A 24,461-nucleotide genomic window follows, 5' to 3' on the forward strand; every position below is an offset into this window, starting at 1 on the left:
TTTCAGAGCTTTTTGAATGTCTGAGTGTGAATAAGGGATTGTGGGCCTATATAGCCACGCTAAACTATGCAGCCCTTTAAAAAAAACAAACAAACCAGATACTCCTTTGCACCAACACAGAAGAATAAACGGCCATCCCCCAGCGCGGGATGAAGACAGCACCGAGCAGGACCCGTGCGGAGGCAGGGTGACGATACACGACTCCAGAGAGGGGAGAAGAAAGGTGGAGACGATCTTCACTTGTCAAAGCTCCACGCCCACCTTTTACTGCCCTCAACCCTTTGTTACGACTTCATCTCTGGTTAAGAAATTCTGTGGAAATATTGTTTATGAGTATTGACTGTGATGTGGGAAAAATTTTAAACCTGAATTTACCTATACTATTTATGAGACACCCCTGCAAACTGCCTCCATTGATTGCAGGCAACTAAAATGTTAGATGTAAATTGGGAGCTGAGATAGTCCACAAAGGAAATTTATGTAGGGTATTAAATAAGCCTCAAGGCAAGGGACACTGAATATGAGAAATGTGGACCGGAGCCGCTCCAGTAGCCCTGAGACTTCCGGGTGTCCCTTCCCGGGTCAAAGGCGAGGACACACGGTGTGTCTGCTCCCCCTGGGAGCTCCTCAGAAACACCCAGCCCTGCACTTCCCTCCTCCGCCCTGAGCCCCTGTCGAGCCGCTCACAAGAGGCTCTTCTCTTCATCAGCCACGTAGGGAGCTGAGAGTCAGCGGAGAGGCCGTTCACCTTCCTCCTCTGCCCTGCTTCGTCCTAAACCTCCTCATTCTAAGTGATAAAAACACAAACAATGGAAGATGAAAAGCAGGGAGCGAAATAAATTAGGAAGGAAATATTCTCCCTAGTCGCTAAATAGCCCTGGGAGAAATGGTCTGCAATGGGTAAAAGTTAAGGAAGATTATTAGGGATGGGAAATTCAAACCTAGCTTAGTATTAGTATTTTATATATTAGTATTTTATATATTCAGTATTGACTGTTTTTCCCCCAATAAGCATGTATTAACAACTTCATGATTTTTCAATCTCATATTTTAATTGTGGGCATAACTGAGAACAATGTTCGTGAACACATGTAGGTGCTGTTATTTTTCTCTAGGAACCACTGTCTGGGAATGTACTGAGTGCCAACACTCTGCCCAGCACTTTAACAAACATCATTCCATACTTGTGCTGTTTATTCAACCCCCAGGTCTAAGGGACTGTGCTCAGCACTGGAGATTCCCCAGGCGACAAAACGGGTGTGCGGCTTACCCTCAAGAAGCAGGCAGAGCACTGTGGAGACATTACACAAGGTCCTGCACATGGAATGAGTTAATTCCACTCGTGGTGAGTGCTATGAAGAAGTACTCAGAGACCAGTCAGAGCCTCCTAACAGCTCTCTGAGGCGGATCTCATCCTCAATTGTAGATAAAGAGTTATCACTAATATTTGTAACATTAAGGTATGCTAATTATAATAACATAAAATGTCCTGGACAAATAATAATTACAATTATCACTATTATAATACTGACTTGGGAAATAATTTTATATCAGCTGGTCAATGAGAAAAAGGATGGGAATAAATGAGGAAGAAAGTCTGAATGCGCGAGAGAGTATGTGGATAATTACTGTCAAAGAATTTCCAGGGCACCATTCTATTCCCCCATAAAGGAAAATTCCTCCATGCAGGGGCTTAGAGACCTTCAGACACCCTCCCCTCCTCCAGAACAGCAAGGTACTAACAGAACGACAAGGTAGAAACAAATACAAGGTTTCTATTTTCCAGAGATGTGTCCCATATTTCCCAAGACAAATTTAATTTCAAAGACTTGGTTCCCATAAACCAGTGAAATAACCTGGAACCCTCAATATGTTGAAATCACAACCAAGATTACCTCCTGAACCCAGAAGTAACACAAAAATCCTAGTCAGACCAAGTACCCTGTTTGTTTGGCAAAATATTACTACTGTGCTCAAAAGGCACTAAATGATAAGAGGTGAACATCTTCCACCAAGACCTGCTGCTCTAAACAAGAACTCCCATCATCACCACAGCCAGGCTTCCAAGTTGCCATGATCAGGTGTTCTTAGTTTCTATAAAACGTGAGCCCATGGAAGTGGAACGTCCAGATATACAAAGGTGGGCATTCCATCAGAAGGCACGTGATACGTTGTTCCTTGCTTCTCTCCCTGCCAGGGCTGTCAATGCCAATAACTTGACAAGGATCCTCTGAACTAAGTACTGTATATGTGTCTTTACTTAGTGAAAAAAGAAAACTCCTTAAAATTAGAATGCTAGGTCCACGATGTCTCCTGATAGCTCACAATAGAAAAGATATCAGTTGATTTATTCCATGCAATGAGAGCGTCATAAGGAATTCAGAGTGATGCTAATGAGACAGCCAACCTTTGATGGGACCTTCACTTGGCTTCGCTTTAATTTTTGCTGTCACAAAGCTGTTATAATAAAAAACTATGTTCTGTTAAGTAGATGGCAGCTCCAGGGCACTAGTGCCACCAGTGCCCCTCTCCATGTCCACAGGAAGTCTCACACTCTCTATGACAGACCTCTTAAGCTCAGAGGACAGCTTCACAGAGAGTTCCAAGTAGCCACTACCTATGAACTCAAGTAGACACAAGAGCCAATCCAGTTGCCAATGCTTGTTTAGACTCCCTTACTGGACATTCACAATGTCCTGTTCTATGACATCAAATGGATCCCATCAGACTTAAGTTGTTGCCGTCATTAAGACCTGTAATTGATACTGGTAAGGAATATGGATGGAATGAGAAGGAAAATAAGGCTAAAGTCGCCATCAAGTCAATTACACTGTGTTCATCTTCCTCAGTTTCCATCAGTTGTACTAGAAACAGGTAGAAGATTACATCAGCCAATCACTGACCTTATGGAGAGCTGGAGCCAAGACTGGTACCAAGAATCCATTGTAAATATAATTGACGAGCTGATTACGAATCAAGGGGTGAGCCACCTAAGAGAGAAACGGCAGTCATGAAAAAGATAAGGAGCACAATCTTTAGGTCTTCTTAAAATCAACCATTTCTGTGTACATCCTGAATTCAAGAAGGAAATCCAAATTTTGGCCATTTATTCCACGGTTAAAGAAAAACGCAGACTTCAAACCAACATGTAATTTTTCCAGATGGTTTATCCCATTATAAACAGCCTGGACTTTCAAATTTTAAAACGGGTAATTTTAAGTTTCTATCTGAAAAAACAATAATAAATAGACTGATTATGTATAGGAACTCATAAATTAAAGTTGACAAACTGGAAAGTATAATTTTTGCTCCATAACTTCCTCTATGGCCTATCTCAACCTGTGACTAATTAAAAAAATAATAAGAACTGTCAAAACAGACAATTAAAAACATTCATTTTGGTAGCAGAAAAAAAATTCTCATTTTGAAAATGCATTTTCTGATAATCATTTATATTGGGGAAGAAAGTATTTAGAAATTTTTTTCATAAAAAAGATACTGTTAAAAAGCAGAAAACATTATCAGAGGTACAACACTTCCTATATTTAATTTTCAAAATATATTTAGCATGGATAAGCCTTACTAATATCTTTTATAATTACAACCATCCCTGGGTGTCTGTAGGGAACTGGTTCCTGGATGCCCACCCCCACCAGGATACCAAAGTCGGCAGATGTTTAAGTCCCTTATATAAAGTGGCACAGTGTTTGCATAATCTGCACACGTCTTCCCATATACTGTAAATCATCTCTAAATTACTGTATAATACCTAATACAATATACATAGTTGTAAATACAATGTAAACGCTGTGCAAATAGTTGCTGGTACACTGCAAATTCAAGTTTTGCGCCCTTTGGAACTTTCTGGATTTTTTTCGAAATATTTTCAGATCCTCTGTTGGTTGAATCCACAGCTGTGGAACCTGCAGATACAGGGGTCAACTGTAATCTCTTCACTTATACCCCCAAACAAAAAATCTTAAAAGTATATGGCTTCAATCTCAAAATATGATACAAAATTTATCATTTCTCTGTTCTTAACCATGCCCGTTAGCTTTCTCCTTCTCTAAAAAAATAAAAATAGCATCAAACAATAAAGTAAAAAGCAATTTCTAGGGAAGTGAGGCTAGATCTTTAAATTACTGACAATCTCTCTCTCTGTGTACATTTGGGGAGAAACTAATAGTTCCATCTTTTTTATTTCCACATTCTTCTGCAAGAAAATATTGACAGACTGTAATGTTAAAGGAAAAAATAACTTGAGATGCAATCCATTTATCTCATACATAAATAAAATTTCCTTTGCCTTAGCAATAAAAATGAGATGGGAACTAAAGTAATTTACTTGCATTTTCTTCCAGAAGCCATTTCTTTATTTGGTAGATAAACAGATTATAACTAACATTTTTCACCTTACAATCACCATAAAGAAAATTTGATTTCTTAATAAATCCAAGATTAAGGTAATATTTGTGCTATATAGAAATAAAACATTTTTTGATGAAAACCTACTACACCCTTGTGTATTTATAAAATCTGGGTTTTTTTTTACTGAAAACAGTAACAAGAAATCTGAAGGTAAAAATCTAATCAAAAAGCCAATATACTAGAGTTCAGTGGTTGTTTGTTCCCCGAAGCAGGCCAATTTCAAACCAAATTTAATTTGTGTTGCTAAGAAGATGCTTAACTTCTTCTAAATTCAATTGGAATAACAATATTCTTTATGCAGTAAGCACCATTAAGCAAAATAAAGTGTTTTCCTTTGTAGACTCCCAAGAAGACCTTGAAGTGAAAGTGGTATAATTTGGAGTACTTAGAAGCCTAAAAATATCTATTTACTGAGTCAGGCATTTAACTTATTTTTGATAGTTAAGTGGATAATCAAAACAGAATTAACACTTTTTATAACGAAGGTAAAGAAAATCTACTCTTTTTTTCTCAATTGAAACTACCCAGAAACCTCTAAACTAACACTTTTACTCATTCGAGAACATTCAGTAGGCTTAAAGTAAAGCATCAGTATTCCATAAACGTTTATTGAAATAAGAAAAGGAACGTTTATCAACTGATCCTTCACAATGCTTGTATCCTGAATGGACCACGACAGAGGGTTCCTTGCCTGCTCCCACCTGAATGACGGCGTTGCAGAACTCAAGGGAGTTCATGAACTGGACCAGAGGAGGGAGCAGGACCCAGTCGTCCTTCAGAAGGCAGTGCCATTCCTCGTCTTTCTCTTCCAGCTTGGCAGGCAGGGAAGAGTACAGACCACTGAGCCCAGTCGCAAGCACCTGTGTTCAGAAATAAAAACGTAATAAACACTTTCCCCAGGTTCTTAACCTGCAACAAACAGCTCCCAGGTGATGCCACTGCCACTGGTCCAGACTGTACTTTAGGTGGCGAGGTATTCCAGCATCAGAGGCTGTCAGCTAGGAAGGATTCCACAGCTGGAGGCGGGAGGGAAGGACAACTCCAGCAGAGGGAACAGAAGCACCAGAGGTCTTCGGCTAATACCTACGCGATGCTACAGGTTGTTTATCTCCTATGTGCCAGGCCTACGCTGGGCAGTGGTAGGGGGAGTGAGGGAGACACATGCAAGATGAAGAAAACATGGTTCCGGCACCCAAGGGATGCAGGAGAGGAGCGAACTCATAAACAGTGCGTTCTATTACACGACGCTGAGTGCACACACAGAGATGACCCACACCTCCCGTTCCACGGGGACACACCCTGGACTGAGGCGGCCCGGGACAGAAGATCTCACACGGGCAGCATGAGTAGCTTTATGAGAAAGATTCCTGCAGGCACGTTAAAGCTCATGACTGACACGTGCGTGCTTCCAGTTTAGAGAGTGCTTTCATCTCATCTCCACAAATGATAGCAAGAAGAAAGAACTGGGGGTCACGGGTCAGTTAGATGGGACGACGAAACTTCAAACAGAGGTAAAATGGGTCTACACGGAAGCATCGGCAGTGGGAAAAAGAGGACTAAAGAAAGGGGAGGATCACATGTAAGGTGGACATGAGGGTGATCTAACTATCACACCTACCTATCCAGTATTAATCCAAAGCTCACAAGGTTTACTTTCTTCCCCTGCTCGGTTTCTAAATGACACTGACAGTGTTTGGGCTCAGTTAGTGACGGTGAGTGAGAACTCCAAACTGTCACTTTATCCAGCGTGGTCATTAAGAAAATGCTGATGCATTCAACTGAGACAGGAATATAGAAAAGGAACACACATGTTGACTGCCTAGTAGTTTTATCTCGTGGAGAACAGGACCAAGGAAAACAATGAATTTCACAGTGCGGGGAAGTGATGCTAGCCAAACAGCACCTTAGGGCTCCTGATCTGGTAGATGTGCAAAGGATGGACAGGAAGTGCCCAGAAACAAACACAGAGTGATTTATAAAAGGTGTTGCTCCAGGGTAAACCCTGAGGTTATAAGGAACTAAATGGGATAGAAACATTCAAGAAAACATTCCATTCCGAGTTAGGCCCGGAAAAGAAACAGCAAAGTATTCACTGATCTCACAGTCTCATAAGAGATGAACAGGCAATTATAACAGTGTAATAAATGCTCAAACTACATAATAGAAAATATGTCACCGTGGATATACAAACCCAGACTTGGAGCGTTGGGAGCAGGAAATGTTCTCAGAAGAAGTGATGTCGGGCTCCCCTCGTGGCTCAGTGGTTAAGAATCCGCCTGCCAACGCGGGGAACACGGGTTCGAGCCCTGGTCCGGGAAGATCCCACATGCTGCGGAGCAACTAAGCCCGCGCACCACAACTACTGAAGCCCGTGCACCTAGAGCCCATGCTCTGCAACAAGAGAAGCCACCGCAATGAGAAGCCCACGCACCGCCACGAAGAGCAGTCCCTGCTCGCCGCAACTAGAGAAAGCCCACACCCAGCAACGAAGACCCAATGCAGCCAAAAATAAATAAATTAAATAAATAAATTTTTTTAAAAAAGAAGCGATGTCTAAGCTGCTGAAGAATGAGTAAGAGTTAGCCAGAAAAAGAATGTTGGAAAGAAGAATATTCCAAGCAGAGGATGTACAAAAGCTCAAAGGAGCAAGAAAACATGGCACCTTCTGGAACTAAGAGAAGTGCAGTATTACTGGAGCATATAGTTAGAGATGGGAGGAGCCTGGCGGGTACGCTGGAGCCAGATCCTGCAGGGTTCTGTAGGACAGAATACAGAGCTAGAGCCCAGTGGAGAGTCCAGCAGACAGTGTGTGGGTCTGATGCCTACGAGAGGGATCTGGACTAGAGATGGAGCCCTGGAGCTGTCCACATGGCGATGAGACCCCAAGCTATACAGACCAGAGAGAGAAGGGGAGGGAGGTTTAGACCATGAGCTATAACAAAATAATCCATAGTGCCTGGTGTCAGACACAGAAAGTCAAAAGGAGGTATAAGGACCTCCCTGGCAGTCCAGGGGTTAAGACTTCTTCCAGTGCAGGGGGTGCGGGTTCGATCCCTGGTCGGGGAGCTAGGATCCCACACATCTCGGGGCCAAGAAAACCAAAACATAAAACAGAAGCAATATTGTAACAAACTCAATAAAGACTTTAAAAATGGTCCACCTCAAAAATACTCCTTAGGGACTTCCCTGGTGGCACAGTGGTTAAGAATCCGCCAGCCAGTGCGGGGGACACGGGTTCGAGCCCTGGTCTGGGAAGGTCCCACATGCTGCGGAGCAACTAAACCCGTGCGCCACAACTACTGAGCCTGCACTCTAGAGCCCATGAGCCACAACTACTGAGCCCAAGTGCCACAGCTACTGAGGCCCGTGTGCCTAGAGCCCGAGCTCCACACAAGAGAAGCCACCGCAATGAGAAGCCTGCGCACCACAATGAAGAGTAGCCCCTGCTCTCTGCAACTAGAGAAAGCCCGCACCCAGCAACGAAGACCCAACACAGCCAACAATAAAATATAAATACATTTAATTTGAAAAAAGGAGGTGTGGATCCCGGCGTGCCGAACTTGGAAATATTACCTACAAACTGTTGCCTCTCCTCCCCCGTCTTGATCCTAGAGCACCCTCTGGAGCTCCCTGTGTAGCAACTGTCCTCCGTGCATTTATTAATTTATCAGCCCTCTTCTCCATCTCACCTGGCCTGACGTGTTCATTCTCGCCCACACGGCAGATGTCGGTGACTTGCCCAGTCAGACGCTAGCAGTACTTCCCCTGAGTAACACATCCGTCAACAACAGAGGATGGGCCTGAGGACTGGTCACCTGGAGGTCTCAGTGCAGAGAAACCTGACGCCGCCAGGGGGCACATGGGGGAGGGGCGGGATGGGGGAGGGGTGGGGATGGGGGCTATGAGCCCACAGTGGAGTGTGAGGGCAGCGCGAGAAAGACACGAACCGTCTCAACAGTGAAGAAACAGAAAGGTTACATACATTTCTCTGTTCTATTTCCTAGTGACCTAGATTTACTTGTTCATTCATTCACTCACTCATCTAAAAAAAAAAAAAATCAGTGAGCTCCGTCAGGCCAGGTACTATGTTAAGTACGGGACATACGATAGTAGACAAGATAATGCACGTATCTCTTTCAAAATCAGGGCATCTGTGGTCCCAGAGGAGAATGTCCCCGATTTAAAAGCATTTAGCTCCTTGTCAGCAAACCCAAACAAATCACTTAATTTCCAGTTTTGAATGTGACCCCAAGTGAGCTGTTTGTTATAAATTAGAAACTGCTGGCAAGAGAGAACAGAGACCAAAAGTTCTCCTTGAAGGGAAATCTAATCTTGATGCCACATTTTAAAATCGATTACATTTGCTAACTCATGCTAAATTAACCACAGAACAAAGGCTTTAATTCTGCATACTCCCGATTCCTTAACCACTTTGAGGCTTTGAAAAAGAATTCATAAAGACAGCTTAATTTGTCTGACTAAGAAGCTGGGAATAACTATTCAGCCTATCAGTATAATTACAGCAACATTAATTTTCAAATTACATACATCAGTGGCGGTAATTAAAAAGAACACATACCTAATATTCACTTGTTTTTAAAAGAGTGTTCTGAAAAGGGCATGGCTGAGATGCGAACACGGCCCGCCTGTGCGGGAGGACAGTGCGGTGTGCCCGCTGGACACGCACTCCTGCCATGTGCTCGCCCCTGGAAGCAGAGCCAGAGAATGTTTCTGCAATGGTCTCCAGCGTAACGAAGAAACACAGAAGAAAACAGTCTGCACGATAAAGAGGACTACACGGGCTTAAGAGCAAGATTCCAAATCTTTACTGCTAAATATTTATCCTTTCCAAGACTTTGCTCAGAGTTCAGATTCCTTCATCCAATACACATATAATTCTAGAAGACCAACGACAGGCCAGGCACCGTGTCAGGCCGGTGCTGGGGAAAGAGCATTGAGCGAGTCAGACTGGGTGAGATGGAGAAGACCACCAATCAACCAATAAATGCAAGAAAGGCAATTACTCCAGGAAGAGATGCAGGTGGTGCTGTGGGAACAGGAAGAGGGGAAGGGAGGGGCAGCAACAGGTCTGCAGGTAATTCTTCCAAGAGTTTGATGGCACAATCTATTTCCTTTCAAGTTTAATTTTTACCTTAAAAATGTAAGAATATATAGACATTCAACAGCGAATTTTTTTAAAATGCTCATCCACTCTTTTAGCCTTTTACTGATCCTGACCACAAAAAAAGTAACTGTAAAACACTGTATTTATTCCCAACAGATTAAGTATTAATTTTTTTTTTTTTTAGCCGCGCCGTGAAGCATGTGGGTCTTAGTTCCCCAACCAGGGATCGAACCCATGCCCCCCTGCGTTGGGGGTGTGGAATCTTAACCACTGGACCGCCAGGGAAGTCCCATAACCCAGTATTTTTAATTTATCTTTTCTCAAGAGTCTTAAAAAAACAAATCACCATATAAAACCACAAGGATGACAGACAATTTAAAAAAGCAAACCACTTCCCAGACGGCAGTATAGCATGGTAATTGTTGAGACCATGGATTTCAGTATCAGACTAACGTGGTTTTGAACCTGTCTCTGCCATTCACAGGCAGAAAGTCCCTGAAAGTTCAGTTTCTTCACTGAGCTGCTGCAAGGATTGAAGGAAATCGTGCACATAAATAGGAAGGCACGATGGTTTACACACAGCAATGCTCCCGACAGAGGGAAGAGAGAGGATGTGCACAGAGCAGTGAGCAATCTGGAAAGGTCCGTCCCCCTTTAACTTTAAACGTCTAATAGTACCCAGTTAATTTCAGCAAAAACAAAAAGATCGTAAGCAGATGGCTTTAGTCTGAAGCTAGCAGCAAAACACCTGGTGGGGACCATATGTGACAACTTGCCGAAATAAAGAGCCTCATAAATTTTAGATATGGGATAAATAACTTTCTACCTGCGGCTGTGTACCGAAAGGTGGCTTATTTCAATTTGCATTTCCTAATGTATGTGTAGGCTGTTTTCGACTTTTGCCAATATGTAACAAGTAACAGGGCTTAATCATCAATACTCCGTTTAAAAAAATCAAAAGAAGCTACGGTCATATACTCGTCAACCATTCATTGGCACTAAATAGTTCCCTAGAGTATCCTCATTCTCTTTCTTTTCTTGGGAAAACACAGCTTGAGACAAGAGGCAGCTGAACCAGCAAGCTCTTCCTATCAACCACAGAACAAAAGTTTCCAAAAGTGGTCCAGTTTCCTGAAAGAGTCATTACTCTTCCCAAAGCCTGATGCTAACACACTTTGACAATCATACTAATTAGAGAAAGCTTTTTGTCAATTGTGGTCCTTAGCTGGATGGTTAATAGTGTACGCTTTTATCTTCAACATAAAGAGGTCTTTTTTTTTTTAATTATGTTGTCAGTTGTAATTATAGAAATCTGGGTACAAACGACATTATGGGATCTATCCTGAGGGGCAACTTAGCACAAGGAAGCTCTGTGTTCCATTCTGGCAAATAAGGTCAGCTGGAGATGTTTTTCTCTAATTTTAATGAACTGTACAGTGTTTTAAAACACTTTTTTTATGAAAGCAACAACTACTCAGTGAAATCTGCCTATAACTTAGTAAGTGGAAATCTAAACGTTAAAAGCATGCTCCATTCTAGTCCTAATATGTTTAAATGTGTAAAATATGAAATATTACAAAAATGTAAAACATAATAGAATAGAAAACCATCCACAAGATTTAAGATTTTAATATTTTGCCATAATTTCTTCAGAGTGCTCTTTATTATTTTAAAAATAAAACATTACAAATAGAGCTAAACCCTACTCCAATCCCATTACCATCCCTCCTCCTTCCTTTGCCCCCAAAAGTAACCACAGTCCTGAACTTAGTACCTATTACTCCTGTGCTTGTTTTTGTACTTCTACTGTATTCATAGGTATCCAAAAACCAGTATACACTAAGATTTCGTCTTAAAACTTCATGTAAATTTTATGTAAATATTAACATACTATATGTAACCTTTTGCTACTTACTTTTTCATGTTTCTAGATTTTATGCTTTTTGTTTTTAGGTTTATTGGTGTTCACACATGTAGATGCAGTTACATGCTAATAAATGTGATTCATTGTTTTTTTATTGAAGTACAGCTGACTTACAATATTATTAGTTTCAACATAACACAGTAATTTGATATTTTTATAGATTACACTCCATTCAAAATTATTATAAAATATTGACTATATTCCCTGTGCTGTACATTACATCCTTGTAACTTATTTACGTTATACCTAGTAGTTTGTACCCTTCACCTATTTTGCCCTGACCCCAAGCCCTCTCCCCACTGATAACCATGAGTTTGTTCTCTGTACCTGTGAGTCTTTTCCTGTTTTGTCATATTTCTTCATTTGTTTTATTTTTTAGATTCCACATATAAGTGAAGACATATTTGTCTTTCTCTTATTTATTTCCTAAGCATAATACCCTCCAGGTCCATCCATGCAGTTTCAAATGGCAAAATTTCATTCCATTTTTATACAAAGAAAACAAAACACTATTTCGAAAAGATACGCGCACCCCAATGCTATACATTATCTTTGTGCATGTACCCTTGTAAACATGTGCCAGATTTCCCTAGGGCAGATATCTAGAAGTGAAGATGCAGGATCACATGGTATGCAAATATTCAATTTCATTAAATATTGCCATATGGCTTTCCTGCGTTATTGTACCAATTTATATTCTCAAGAGTTCCTGTTTTTCCACCCCCTTGACAGCACTTGGTGTTATCAGATGTCTAATGGTTAGCGACTCTGATGCCATGACCTGGTGTTTCATTGTGGGTTCATTTGTATTTCCCTGACGCTAGAGAAGATGAGCATATCTTCATATATTTATCAGGTTTGGGGTCTTTTGGGAAATATCTGCTCGTATCCTTCACCCATGTTTCCTCATTTTCTTATTAATTTGTAGTATTACAAATATTTTTGTATATTTTGGGTACCAACCACTCGTAGTTATGTGTGTTGCAAATATCTTCTCCCAATCTGTGTTTTTGCTTTTTTAAAATTTATTTATTTATTTATTTGGCCGCTCCAGGTCTTAGTTGAGGCACACGGGATCTCTGTTGCCGCGTGTAGGATCTTTAATTGCAGCATGCGGGATCTGGTTCCCAGACCAGGGATCGAACCCGGGTGTGGTTAAGAATCCACGCTTCCAATGCAGGGAGCAGGGGTTCCATCCCTGGTCAGGGAACTAAGATCCCACATGCCGTGCCATGCAGCCAAAATGAAAAAAAGAGTCACTTGGGGCCTAATTGGGAAACTGGATATTAGATCATATTATGGAATTATTGTATAATTTTCTTAGTGTAATAATGGTATTGTGATTATGCAGGAGCATGTCCTTATTTGTAGGAGATACATGTTAAAATACATGATGCCTATAATTTAATTTCAAATGGCACAGCAAAACAAATAAAGGGCATAGGTGATAAATATACAGAAGTATGACAAATATTAACAATTTTGAATTTAAACGGTGTGTACATGGTGTTCATTTTAGTATTCTTCCAAGTTTTCTGTATTTTGCTTTTTTCCATAATAAAAAGTTGTAAAACATAAATTGCATTAACTTTATGGACTGACTTGCAGAAAAGTGTCCTCTACACAGTATCTACAAACTGCAGGGCTTTCCATTTACTTCTATCTTATTTTATGCCCTTCAATAAAGTTGTATAATTTTCCTTGTGAAGGCCTTTTACATATTTGTTAGATTTGTTCAAGATAAATCATGATGCTTTTGTGAATGGTACCTTTTTATTTATTTTTTTAATAAATTTATTTATTTGATTTTTGGCTGTGTTGGGTCTTTGTTGCTGCTCTCGGGCTTTCTCTAGTTGTGGCGAGCGGGGGCTATTCTTTGTTGTGGTGCGCGGGCTTCTCATTGCAGTGGCTTCTCTTGTTGAGGAGCACAGGCTCTAGGTGCACGGGCTTCAGTTGTTGTGGCACTCAGGCTCAGTAGTTGTGGCTCGCGGGCTCTAGAGCGCAGGCTCAGTAGTTGTGGCACAAGGCTTAGCTGCTCCACGGCATGTGGGATCTTCCCAGATCAGGGCTCAACCCGTGTCCCCTGCATCGGCAGGCGGATTCTTAACCACTGCGCTACCAGGGAAGTCCAATGGTACCTTTTTAAAATTGACATGTAGATACTGAACAGGCGAACCACGCAAATTTTTTTTTTCAGAGTATCAAATGATTTAATTACAAAACTTAAGCCACTTATTAATTATTCACCTTCTAAAAAACACAAACATGAGAATAAAATAAACACACCCAAGACTCACTAGCCCTTGCAGGATAGGAAGCAGCCCCGGACAGAGAGCCTGCAAATGTTTTTCCTTATACCTAATTCTACATTTCCTCATGCATTCTAGGGTCCCATGTTTTGACACCTCTTACAGGGGAAAGGAAACGGAAGCTAAAGAGTCATGGACAAGAGGGTCACAACAACCTTAAAGCTATTTGATGCTAACGGCTTGTACACTCTTATTTGAAACTCTGAGAAACAGTATCAAAAAAGCATTGTCAAATACCTACTCCTGGCTAACCTTTACTGTCATTCTTTGAAATTGCATCTTTGGGACTGGTTATGTGCCTTCATTGTAGCTGTTGCTTATCCCCAAGCACAAACCCTAAAATTCATACACAGTCTCTAAGTTCAAGTACAGAGGTTTGTTTCAGGACAACCCCAAGTTGATGTAGTGTTTCTTAATGTATCTGTAGTGTCTAGTGGGTGTCACCCCTTGGACAGGCTGGCCAGACGGCAGCACGATGTGGGGCCCACATGGTCAACTCTCCTACTGGCCCATTTGCTCCCTACTTTATCTGGACACCGCCCCACAGTCAACGTTGAATTGTGAAATCAGTGATGACCTTGGCCTGTCTTCACTCTGAAGTTGTACTCTTATGTAACTGAATCCAGTTCTTCACCATTAATTCAATGGAGCTTCCAAAACGTGTCAGGCATATTCTTAGGAAGCATCCTGGGATGGGGCTGGAGGGTCCTGGCTTTCAGGCTCTGGAGGGGGTGCTGGCACAGCTTCTTTTTTCTGGGCTGCCAGGAACTCATGAATTGCTCATTCTATCTGTGGCCTGAAGATGTGGTTTAGCTTGGGATTCACCACCTGGGAAATAATTCTGTCCACTCCAGCTTCCAACATCCCTGACTGAACCACACTCTGCCTCAGACCATTTCGCAATTGGTTTTTGTTCATCGTAGGATTCCACTCCTGCTTGTCCAGATGTGTTGACACAAAATTATCCACTTTCTGCCTCAGGTTTTGGTAAGCTGGCTTGGTGTCCACATCGGCCAGGCAGTCCCGGCGGAAGCTGTCAAACAGCCCCGGCTCTTGAGCTGCTCCACGATGAGCGCGATGAGCTGCGGGTCGCCGGGAGGCAGTGAGGCCGGGTTGATGGGGCCGCCGCTCCCACCGGCTCCCGTCGCGCCTGTCGTCGCCCCCGCCGAGGCTTGGCCGGCGCCGCCGCCGCCCACCGCGCCGGTGCCCCCTCCGCCCCCGCCGTCCGCCATGGCTGCGCCCCGGGCCCGCGAAGGAGACTGAATACGGATTCCTCTGAAGGACAGAGGGCCTGGGTCGTGTAGAGGTGGCCGAGGGGCCGGAGAAGGAGGAGGCGGCGGCGGGGGAGGAGGAAAGGGTGGCGGCGAGGACGGCGGCAACGGCAGCTTCTGAGGCAGCAGAGGTGGCGGTCCACGCAAATGTTTTGATGATTTGTTTTAATACCTGCACTCCCTCTTTAATAGCAGAACTACCCAAAACAATTCAAGTAAGCCCAAACTCAAACCTTTGCAGAGCCCCTGCACAAAAAAGCCTCATTGTTTAATGAGCTGCTGCCTCCACATCACTGCTCAGATCCAGCTCCTCTCTTATGTTCTCATTCCTGCCACTCTTGTTTCTCGACCCTAATGTGTGTCCCTGCTTCCTCCACAACTCCCAAACTTACATAGTCAGATTAAACTCCTACAAGAATTTTGATCATGCTGTGTTCTTGATCAAATCTCTTCAAGAGCCCTCCAAACTGAATGAATATGGCAACTGTGGTAGGCAGAATAATGGTCCCCCCAGACCTGTCTATATGCTGGTTCCTGAGCCTGTGAACAAATGAGGTTCCATGGCAAAGGAAAATTAATGTGGCAGATGGAATTAAGGGTGCTAATCAGCTGATCTTTAAATAGAGATGATCTTAAAAATCTTTAAATCCTGGATGATCCAGGTAAACACAATGTCCTTGTGGAAGTGGGAGAGGCAGGCAGAAGAGCAGAGTCAGAGGGAGACGTGACTACAGAAGGATGGTCAGAGAGACGCAGTACTGCTGACTGTGAAAATGGGGGAGGGGGCCATGAGCTAAGGGGTGTGGGCAGCCTCTAGAAGCTGGAGAAGGCAAGGAAACGGACTCACCACAGAGCCTCCAGAAAGGAGCACAGCCCTGCCGACATCCTGATTTTAGCCCAGTGAGACCTTCTGGACTTCTAACCTACGGCAAGACACTACTACTGTAAGATAATAATTTGTGTTGTTTAAAGCCGCTAGAGTTTTTGGTAATTTGTTACAGGAGCAGTAGAAAACTAATACAGCAATGTATTCCAAAGAGGCTTAGATTCAGGGTGAGACGTTACATTTTTGCCTTAAGATATATTCTTTAAAAAGAGTTTATAGGGTTTCCCTGGTGGCGCAGTGGTTGAGAGTCCACCTGCCGATGCAGGGGACACGGGTTCGTGCCGCGGTCCAGGAAGATCCCACATGCCGCAGAGCGGCTAGGCCCGTGAGCCATGGCCACTGGGCCTGTGCGTCCGGAGCCTGTGCTCCGCAACGGGAGAGGCCACAACAGTGAGAGGCCCGCGTACCGCAAAAAAAAAAAAAAAAAAAAAAAAAGAGTTTATAATCTAGTTTATAATTCTGTTGAAGGAGATAAGGAAGGGAGATTTAATATGTTGGCACAGACGAATGGAATCAGTTCTTCACTTCCCATTTGATTCTCAATCTTGTGCAATTTCTTATTCCGTTGGTCAGAAGCCAGAAGAGAAGAGATACATGGCACCCTGAACTTAATTGAAATTCTATTTTTCAAAATTTTTACTCATTTGTTTCCCCTGAAATAAATATTCACCACACACTAGGGGACTCTGGTCTATTAGTGAAAATAGGACTCAGTAGTATAAAGAAGATTACTGCTTTCGAACCTCAAAGCAAAATACAGTATGTTACTCACTAGGATTGCTATTAGCGTCTGGGGCAGGTCAGCTCTTTCCTGTGTGTGACCGTTCCACGAGCTACTGGACATTAAGCATCCCTGGCCCCTGCACACTAAATGCCAGCTGACCTCCCTCCCAGGCGACCCCGTGTCCCTTGACAACCAAACACACCCCACGTACACTTCTAAATGCCCTCACCCCGGTCCAGAACTACCCACGGAGTGTTAATTAACAATGAATCTGATCTACTTATGGCAACTTGCCTGGCCTGTTCTAATAAAACTCACTAATGGTCTTAACACATGATTCCAGCAGAATCAGGAATATTTAAGGCAATACAGTTTATAAAGTAACATAATGAGATGATTGGTACAAAGAACAGATAATGGAAATAAACCGGAAATGTTCACTGATTTAGGAAAATAAAAATAGCTGTGGCCCAACATTTGACAAACCAAGAGAAGATATAAATCTATAAATCTGTCATTTAAATAACACCAAAAAATAATCAGAGTCCTAAGGCTTCTTAAGAATCTCAGACAGCTCCCAGTATTTTCTAGGACTGTGACTGGGCCTGGCTACTCGGGCATCTCCAAAAGACCTTACCCTTTATTTCTCACCAACCAACTATTAAGAAACTATACAGGGACTTCCCTGGTGGTCCAGTGGTAAGACTCCTCGCTCCCAATGCAGGGGGCCCGGGTTCCATCCCTGGCCAGGGAACTAGATCCCGCATGCATGCAGCAACTAAGAAGTCCGCATACCACAACTAAAGATCCCGCGTGCCGCAATGAAGACCTGGTACAGCCTAAATAAATAAACATTAAAAGGAAAAGAAAAAGAAACTATACAGAGCACTTCTTGCTCCTTCAAAGTGTAAATATGTATTCCTTTTTTAAAAGATAAAATCAGTGCTTTGGATCTACAATTTTGGTCATTATCTTGCTGGGAAACAAATTAATTTGTGAAGCCAGGTGTGAGGGGTCTGACCATATGCCATGACTCACTGGCACAGAATCAACCTGAAAAGCTAAGAATATAAGAAGAGCAGGTTTTACCAACTGCTCAGGATATGCTCTTAGAAAAAACTAAAACAGCTCGTAACCCAACAGAAATGAACCAAGAAACAGTAACACGTATAGTTTCCTCTGTTGGCTTATTTCCAGCTGACACTGCTCAGCCGAATGGCATCTCAACTTAAATTCCTCTGCTCCCTCCAAAAGATTTCCTCTAAATATCTTTCCATAGAAGGTGCCAAGGACAGTCTGCTGAAAAGAAAGGAATAAAAAAGTATTTGTCATTAGCCCAGGAGAGGAGAAGAGAAGCGGGTGGAAAATGGGCCAACAAGAAGGACTTACTGGACAAAAGTAGGTGTTCTCCACGATGTGATGGGCCACCATGCTGTTCTCAGCAGAGAGAGACATGATGAAGAGCAAAGCATCCCGGGCCTGCTGGCCTACAGTCCCCTCCCGGTGAATGAAGGGAATCAGAAGAGAGAAGATGAGGAAGTTGGCAGCCCCTTGGTCCTCGCTAGTGTGGAAGAAGAGTTCCAGGATGGATGGATCTTTGGCAAGAATGGAACAGAGCTGATTGAGCAGGACAACCAGCTTCCCCTCCACAGTGGGGGTGGTTGTTCCTGAACAAGAGCTCAGCAACATCATCAGGGGCTTCAGGATGGGCTTGTGATGCAGCAGAGGCTGGTGGGACTGGGTGATCAACATCTCATACATCTTTAGCTGCTCCATTTTAGTCTCATCAGTAAATTCCCGTCTCAGACTCCAAAGGAAGAGTTTTTCCATGATGTTCTCAGAGACCACAAATTCCAGGATTGGCCCCATGGCAGCATCCCTGGCTTGCTCTTCAATCAGCAAAAAGAGCATGTGTTCTACATAGTTCTGTACAGCACTGGCCTCATCTGGAGGGATGAACCCATATTTTGCCTGGGTGTTCTTCAAGGGGTCATGCTTCTCTAAGATTTTCACAACCTGAAACCAAATCAAACATGTGTCATCCATCTGATGTTTATCATAACCACAAAAACACACCACTGCTAATCGTACCAAATCTTCATGGAAAATGTAAGAGCCATGACCCCCAACAAGATGCATGTGAGCATTCTGTGTCTCCCTCTCATGAGAACAAAATGAAGGGGTTAAACTACAGAAAGAAGATGTCTGAAGTTGTTCATTTGTCATAGTGACAAATGTTGGCAACCTAAATGTCAAAGAAAGTAATATGGTCATGTAAATTAAGCTACATGCATTCCTGGGCCTATTATTATGAAGACTATTAAGCAAAATGAAAAATAAAAAACCTGTAAATGATATGCCAGATGAAAAAATAAGTCACTTGTATATAGTTAGATCCATCATTATCAACTATGTCAAAAACACGCAAGTGAAAAAAGACTGAAAAGAAACATGGAAAAACAGTAATCGCTTTTGTGTTCAAAGTAATGACAAGTTCTTAAATTTTTTTCTAAACTGTCAAGAATATAATTCACTTTGTTATAAAGCAGAAACTAAGACACCATTGTAAAGCAATTATACTACAATAAAGATGTTAAAAAAAAAGAATATAATAGTGCTTTTAGGGACTTCCCTGGTGGTGCAGTGGTTAAGAATCCACCTGCCAATGCAGGGGACACGGGTTCGAGGCCTGGTCCGGGAAGATCTCACATGCCGTAGAGCAACAAAGCCCGTGCGCCACAACTACTCAGCCTGTGCTCTACAGCCCGCATGCCACAACTACTGAGCCCGTGTGCCACAACTACTGAAGCCCACGCACCTAGAGCCCGTGCTCCGCAACAAGAGAAGCCACCGCAATGAGAAGCCCGCGCAACACAATGAAGAGTAGCCCCCACTCGCCACAACTAGAGAAAGCCCACACGCAGCAACAAAGACCCAATGCAGCCAAAAATAAATAGATTAAATAAATTAATTTTAAAAATAATAATAATAGTGCTTTTAAATTTTAAAATACACTAAATAAGTAAGACTACCCGTGTTCTCCTACAAATAGAGTTGATTTGGAGATTTCAGCAGCGGGACACAGCTCCTCAATGCCCTTGACAAAATAATAGCCCTCTCTCCTCTACCTGGATTGGCACCCTCCTCAACCAAGCAGGCATCATTAGGAAGGATGAAAGGAAACAGATGAACAAGTGACACGTACCTAGCAGAATCCCCGAACATACAGCATATGTTGAAATTTTAAGCACAAAGAGTTTGAATTGTGCATTTTTTTAAGCCAGAAAAAAATTTTGAGATAACCAATTATAAAATAAAGCCCTAAAGCACAGGGTTTCTATTTGGGGTAATGAAAAAGTTTTGGAAATAGTGATGATGGTTGCACGACATTGTGAATGTAGTTAATGCCATTGAATTATACACCTAAAAATGATGAAGATGGCAAACTTTGTTTTTTATATATATATATATATTTTATCACCAAAAAAGAAAAAATCTATTAACTGTAAAAAGTAAATAAATCTCATGTGACAGCCCAGGTGTTTCTCTCCCTTACCACTGCTGGCATTTGAACACTTCCTAACTCCCTCTGCCCATCAATACTTAATTTCTACTTTGCGACCTGAAAATTAAAACAATTTTATATCTCAACCTCCATTTAACTTTATGACTTGGAATTTCTACAATAATATCCATTCAATTTACTTCCTTTAAAGTATATATACATGTTAATTTTTTAAAAATCAAACATTTTATCAACATTTTTAACTTGTTCCTTTTTGCCTTTCTGAACTGCATGTTCTGTGGAATAGGTTTAATTTCTGCCATACCCTCCCAGCCCAGTTCTAGGACATGCTGTTACGTGTTCTGGTATTTAGGTTATAGAATTTTTGCAAGTCACTGTGGAAGCTGGCAAAGGTACAAGGCTATGTCAGCATTCATGAGCAATGAGGGAAATTTATTTCTCAGGGAAAAGTCTTAAGTTTTTCCCCTGGCAGAAGGAGAAAAAAGGAACCTTTATAGACTAGGCTAGTATATCCTTATGAATAAGTAGATTTCCACAGAATCTGTAATCTCCATCAACTTCCATTATAAAATTAAAAATACTGTCAGGAAAAACATCACCCCAACACCCCTGAGTTGACAATGTCAACGAGGAAGCCCTCGGTTAGCCACTACCCAGGAGGTACACGGCTCAGTGACTGGTGGTCTGGGTCTCCCCACTGGCCATCCCCTCTCCTTGGCTGCGCGCGGACTGCAGAGTGCCCCCACTATCCCCCAGCCTCCAAGAAGCCCTCCACGACTCCTCGCAGGCCTGAGTACCTCTCTGGCAGAAGTGCTGGGACCTACTGTGCTCCTTTCCCTTGGCTCTGGCCTTGACATCTCACAGCGTGGGGCTGCAGTACCACATTTGTCCAAAAGGGGACTCCACCTCAACACAGCATGCTCTCCAGCCCCGAAGCCCCAACTTCAAGGCTCTACATTCTGAAGAACAGATTAGCTCTACATTTTACCAGTTCTATAATTTCAAAGTCCACATATTGAGTTTACTTATGAGAGCTATCTATACAGTTAGGCCTCGGGGTAGAAATGTAATTATACTTGTCATGTGTGCTCAGACTGTCTAAACTATCTAAAATTGGGACTGTGCATTATACATTGATAGTGGCACAGCAAATTAGCTCAATCTTTCTGGAAAACAATCTGGCAACATGTAACAGAAGCTATAAAGTCGTTCCTGCCCTTTGACTTGTTAATCTCACTTTGGGGAAAATGCCAAAGGAAACAACACAAAATAATTTGTTTTAAAATGTTCATGCCAATGACATTTTCAGTAATGAAAAATAAAAATATTACTGACCCAAACGGTCAAGAATAAGAGAATTATAATCACGATGTTACATCACTATACACTAAAGCTATTAAAAATAAACACTAAGTGAATCATATCATTACACGCCAATATATACAAGAAATAATTTAAGTTAAAAACTAAATATATTGATAAATAGATGTATGATTAGAAGTGAGTCTGAAAAGATACAAATGAGATTTTAAGGTTAATTAGTCCTTCTTTCCTGTAAATTGATCTAATAAATAAAAACAAAGTAATTTTGTACTAATGTCTAAGAAAAGGATCAAAACACGGAGTTAAAAACAATAATTCTCAGAAATTCCTAAGCAATATAAATTTTTACATATGCATAGGTATTTATACTATATGCATGCCTGTAAATATTTATAAAATATCTAAATATATATATGTAATATAGACCAAAACTATTTACATGATCGCAAGCTACATTTTTCTCATGAATTAATCTTTACTTATTTATTCAAATGCAGTCCTCTGCAAAAAGACCTACTTTTGGTGGGGGTGGGGAGGGCGGTGGCTATGAAAAACCTAAAAAAGATTTCATTCTGAGATTTTTATATGGAATGTAAACTATTCAGCAGCTTTTAAAATGAAGCATCTCTCTCTACCCCCCTTTATAGAAGCTCTTCTACTCCGCCTTCCGTGTTCATGGGCAGAGAAACATGAAAACAGAGCTGTAATAACCCACCAGGATAGAAGGTTTGTTGATCATTTGGAACACAGCCCTTTACTCATTCCCGTCCCTGGCCTGGAGGTTTTCCTGCCTAGAAGATGGGTGTGTTACAACCAGGGCCTGTGAGTCATGGAAAACACAACGCTCAGCAAAGTGCTGATTATGCCTGTTGCCACTTGTCCTTAACCTCCCTCCTTAGGTGTCAGGACCCTCCCAGGCCACCTCCCTCTCCCTTCCAGGCAGGCACACCCATGACCTGCTTTTACAAGTGGGCTCTCCAGGCCCACACCCTGGGCCTGGTTCCCATCCTGACAGGGAATGCCTAGGAAACTTCTTGGCTAGAGCACAACTGGCATTGAAGTGCCAAAGATCTTCTGTTATGATGTCCCAAGTTAGCTGCCCAGGTGGTGTCACGGTTCTTTCAGTTTCTGTAAGCTGATTCCTGATGTGACCTCGATTTTTCCTTATTCTTTCCCTTGGGTCCTCTTCTCACATCGCTCCCACCGAAGTCCAATATTCCTGGGCCCCTGATTTCTGCTTGCTGGGATCTACTATGATCCATGATCTCACGCTGCTTCCCCAGGCCTGGCCCACTCCTCTGATTACCCTCTATCTTATACTCTCAACCTTCCCTCCGATTCCCCAGCTCTGGCTGCTTCTCAGCTATATACTCTCAGGCTCAGGGATTCAGTTAAGGGGAAAAAACACAATTATGGTGGCTGGAGAGATACAAGTAGGAAAATACAGTTTGCAAATATTTCCTTTACTGAACAATTTCCTTCGTTAGGCTAAATAGCATTTAACAAACTGATCAACCCCCGATAAACCCCACGCTCATTAAGTCGCTCATTAAGTAGGTAAGCCAGCTGAGATCAGATACAGCACTGTAAATGGTTTACCAATCATAGCTAGGCATTTGTTGATCTACAAACTTTAACATACATAAGCTGGTGTGTGTGTGTGTGTGTATATATATATATATGGATCATGAGCCTAGATCACATATTGTGACTCTAAAAAGAAAAAAATACACAAAAAATAAAGAAAAAAGAAAAAGAAAAAAATACACAAAAAATCAATAGTGTGAACAATGGTATACAAATTATCATCTGACCAATACAGCTAAATTTTAACCTAACTTCAAAGTCATTTGACCTATAAATATGAGGGTCATTGGAGATCAATAAGATGAACAAATAGCATATTTCTTTCATTAAGGAATATCAGCTACTGCTATCCTTAGCTCCAATGATGGCCCCCCACCACTCAGTGATAATGGGCCTGAATTTCAAATATTCACAAATTCTAAATAGGAAGTTCAAATGCTTTCAGAATGAAAGATATACATAAATCACATAATCACACCACAAGCTAACAAATTATTATTCTTCAGGATAGACACAAGTGTTTCTCTGATGGAGCTTTGACTCCATCTGACTATCATTCTATTTCTTATACACATGCATATATCAGTAGATGACTATTTATACTACTTTGGTTAGAGCCTAGTTACTTCAAGGAAGTCACGTGAGTACAACCCATACTTCCAAATCCTTTGGAATGCTAATTTAAAGTGGCATTGTGGAAAAAACCAAGTTCCTAAGCAACATTTTCCATCACACAGAAGAAGGACAGGATTTAGTGATCAAGCCAAATTCCACTTAATGTACCAAATTAACTACAACAAAAGTACGTTTCCATCCAGTTCCTGTTTATTACTTAGCAGCTGTGTCTTTCGATTTAGGGTTATTTCCTATACACCTATTCCCATGGGAGACCTTTACGGAGTCATTTCTTCTCATATTAAGATAACGGCCTAATAATATATGTGTACTTGCAGAACTTGGTTAATGTCAGCTCCGATCCTGAACTACAGAGATGTGTCTACATCTGGAATTAAACCTGATAAAGCAGAAACTATACATGCCATACTTCCTTGGGACCAAAGTAGTCTAGTAATTACTCTAACACAGAAACATGGTAGGAGCATCAATCAAAATAACATAGTCAAAAACAAAAACAAAAAAAAAAAAAAAAAAGGGCTTCCCTGGTGGCGCAGTGGTTGAGAGTCCGCCTGCCGATGCAGGGGAAGCGGGTTCGTGCCCCGGTCCGGGAAGATCCCACGTGCCGCGGAGCGGCTGGGCCCGTGAGCCATGGCCGCTGAGCCTGCGCGTCCGGAGCCTGTGCTCCGCGACGGGAGAGGCCACAGCGGGGAGAGGCCCACGTAAAAACAAAAACAAAAACA

General features: G+C 42.0%; 1 protein-coding gene and 1 pseudogene across 2 annotated transcripts in view; both read right to left on the minus strand.

The window, feature by feature from the left end:
- Positions 1-24,461, minus strand: part of FHIP1A (FHF complex subunit HOOK interacting protein 1A) — a 270,091-nt gene that overhangs the window by 74,566 nt on the left and 171,064 nt on the right. The window contains exons 4-6 of the mRNA XM_079919280.1: positions 18,057-18,683; positions 5,130-5,288; positions 2,904-2,990 (exon numbers count right to left, since the gene is read on the minus strand). Of these exons, the coding sequence (XP_079775406.1) occupies positions 2,904-2,990; positions 5,130-5,288; positions 18,057-18,683 (873 nt within the window). The remainder of the gene's footprint in view (positions 1-2,903; positions 2,991-5,129; positions 5,289-18,056; positions 18,684-24,461) is intronic.
- On the minus strand, positions 13,821-15,054 carry LOC307185803 (biorientation of chromosomes in cell division protein 1-like; annotated as a pseudogene). The gene is made up of 2 exons (XR_013831743.1): positions 14,658-15,054; positions 13,821-14,460 (listed from the first exon to the last, which is right to left on the minus strand). The product of XR_013831743.1 is annotated as a biorientation of chromosomes in cell division protein 1-like (transcript).

Source organism: Stenella coeruleoalba, assembly GCF_951394435.1.
Source record: "Stenella coeruleoalba genome assembly, chromosome: 4".
Taxonomy (NCBI): Eukaryota; Metazoa; Chordata; class Mammalia; order Artiodactyla; family Delphinidae; genus Stenella; species Stenella coeruleoalba.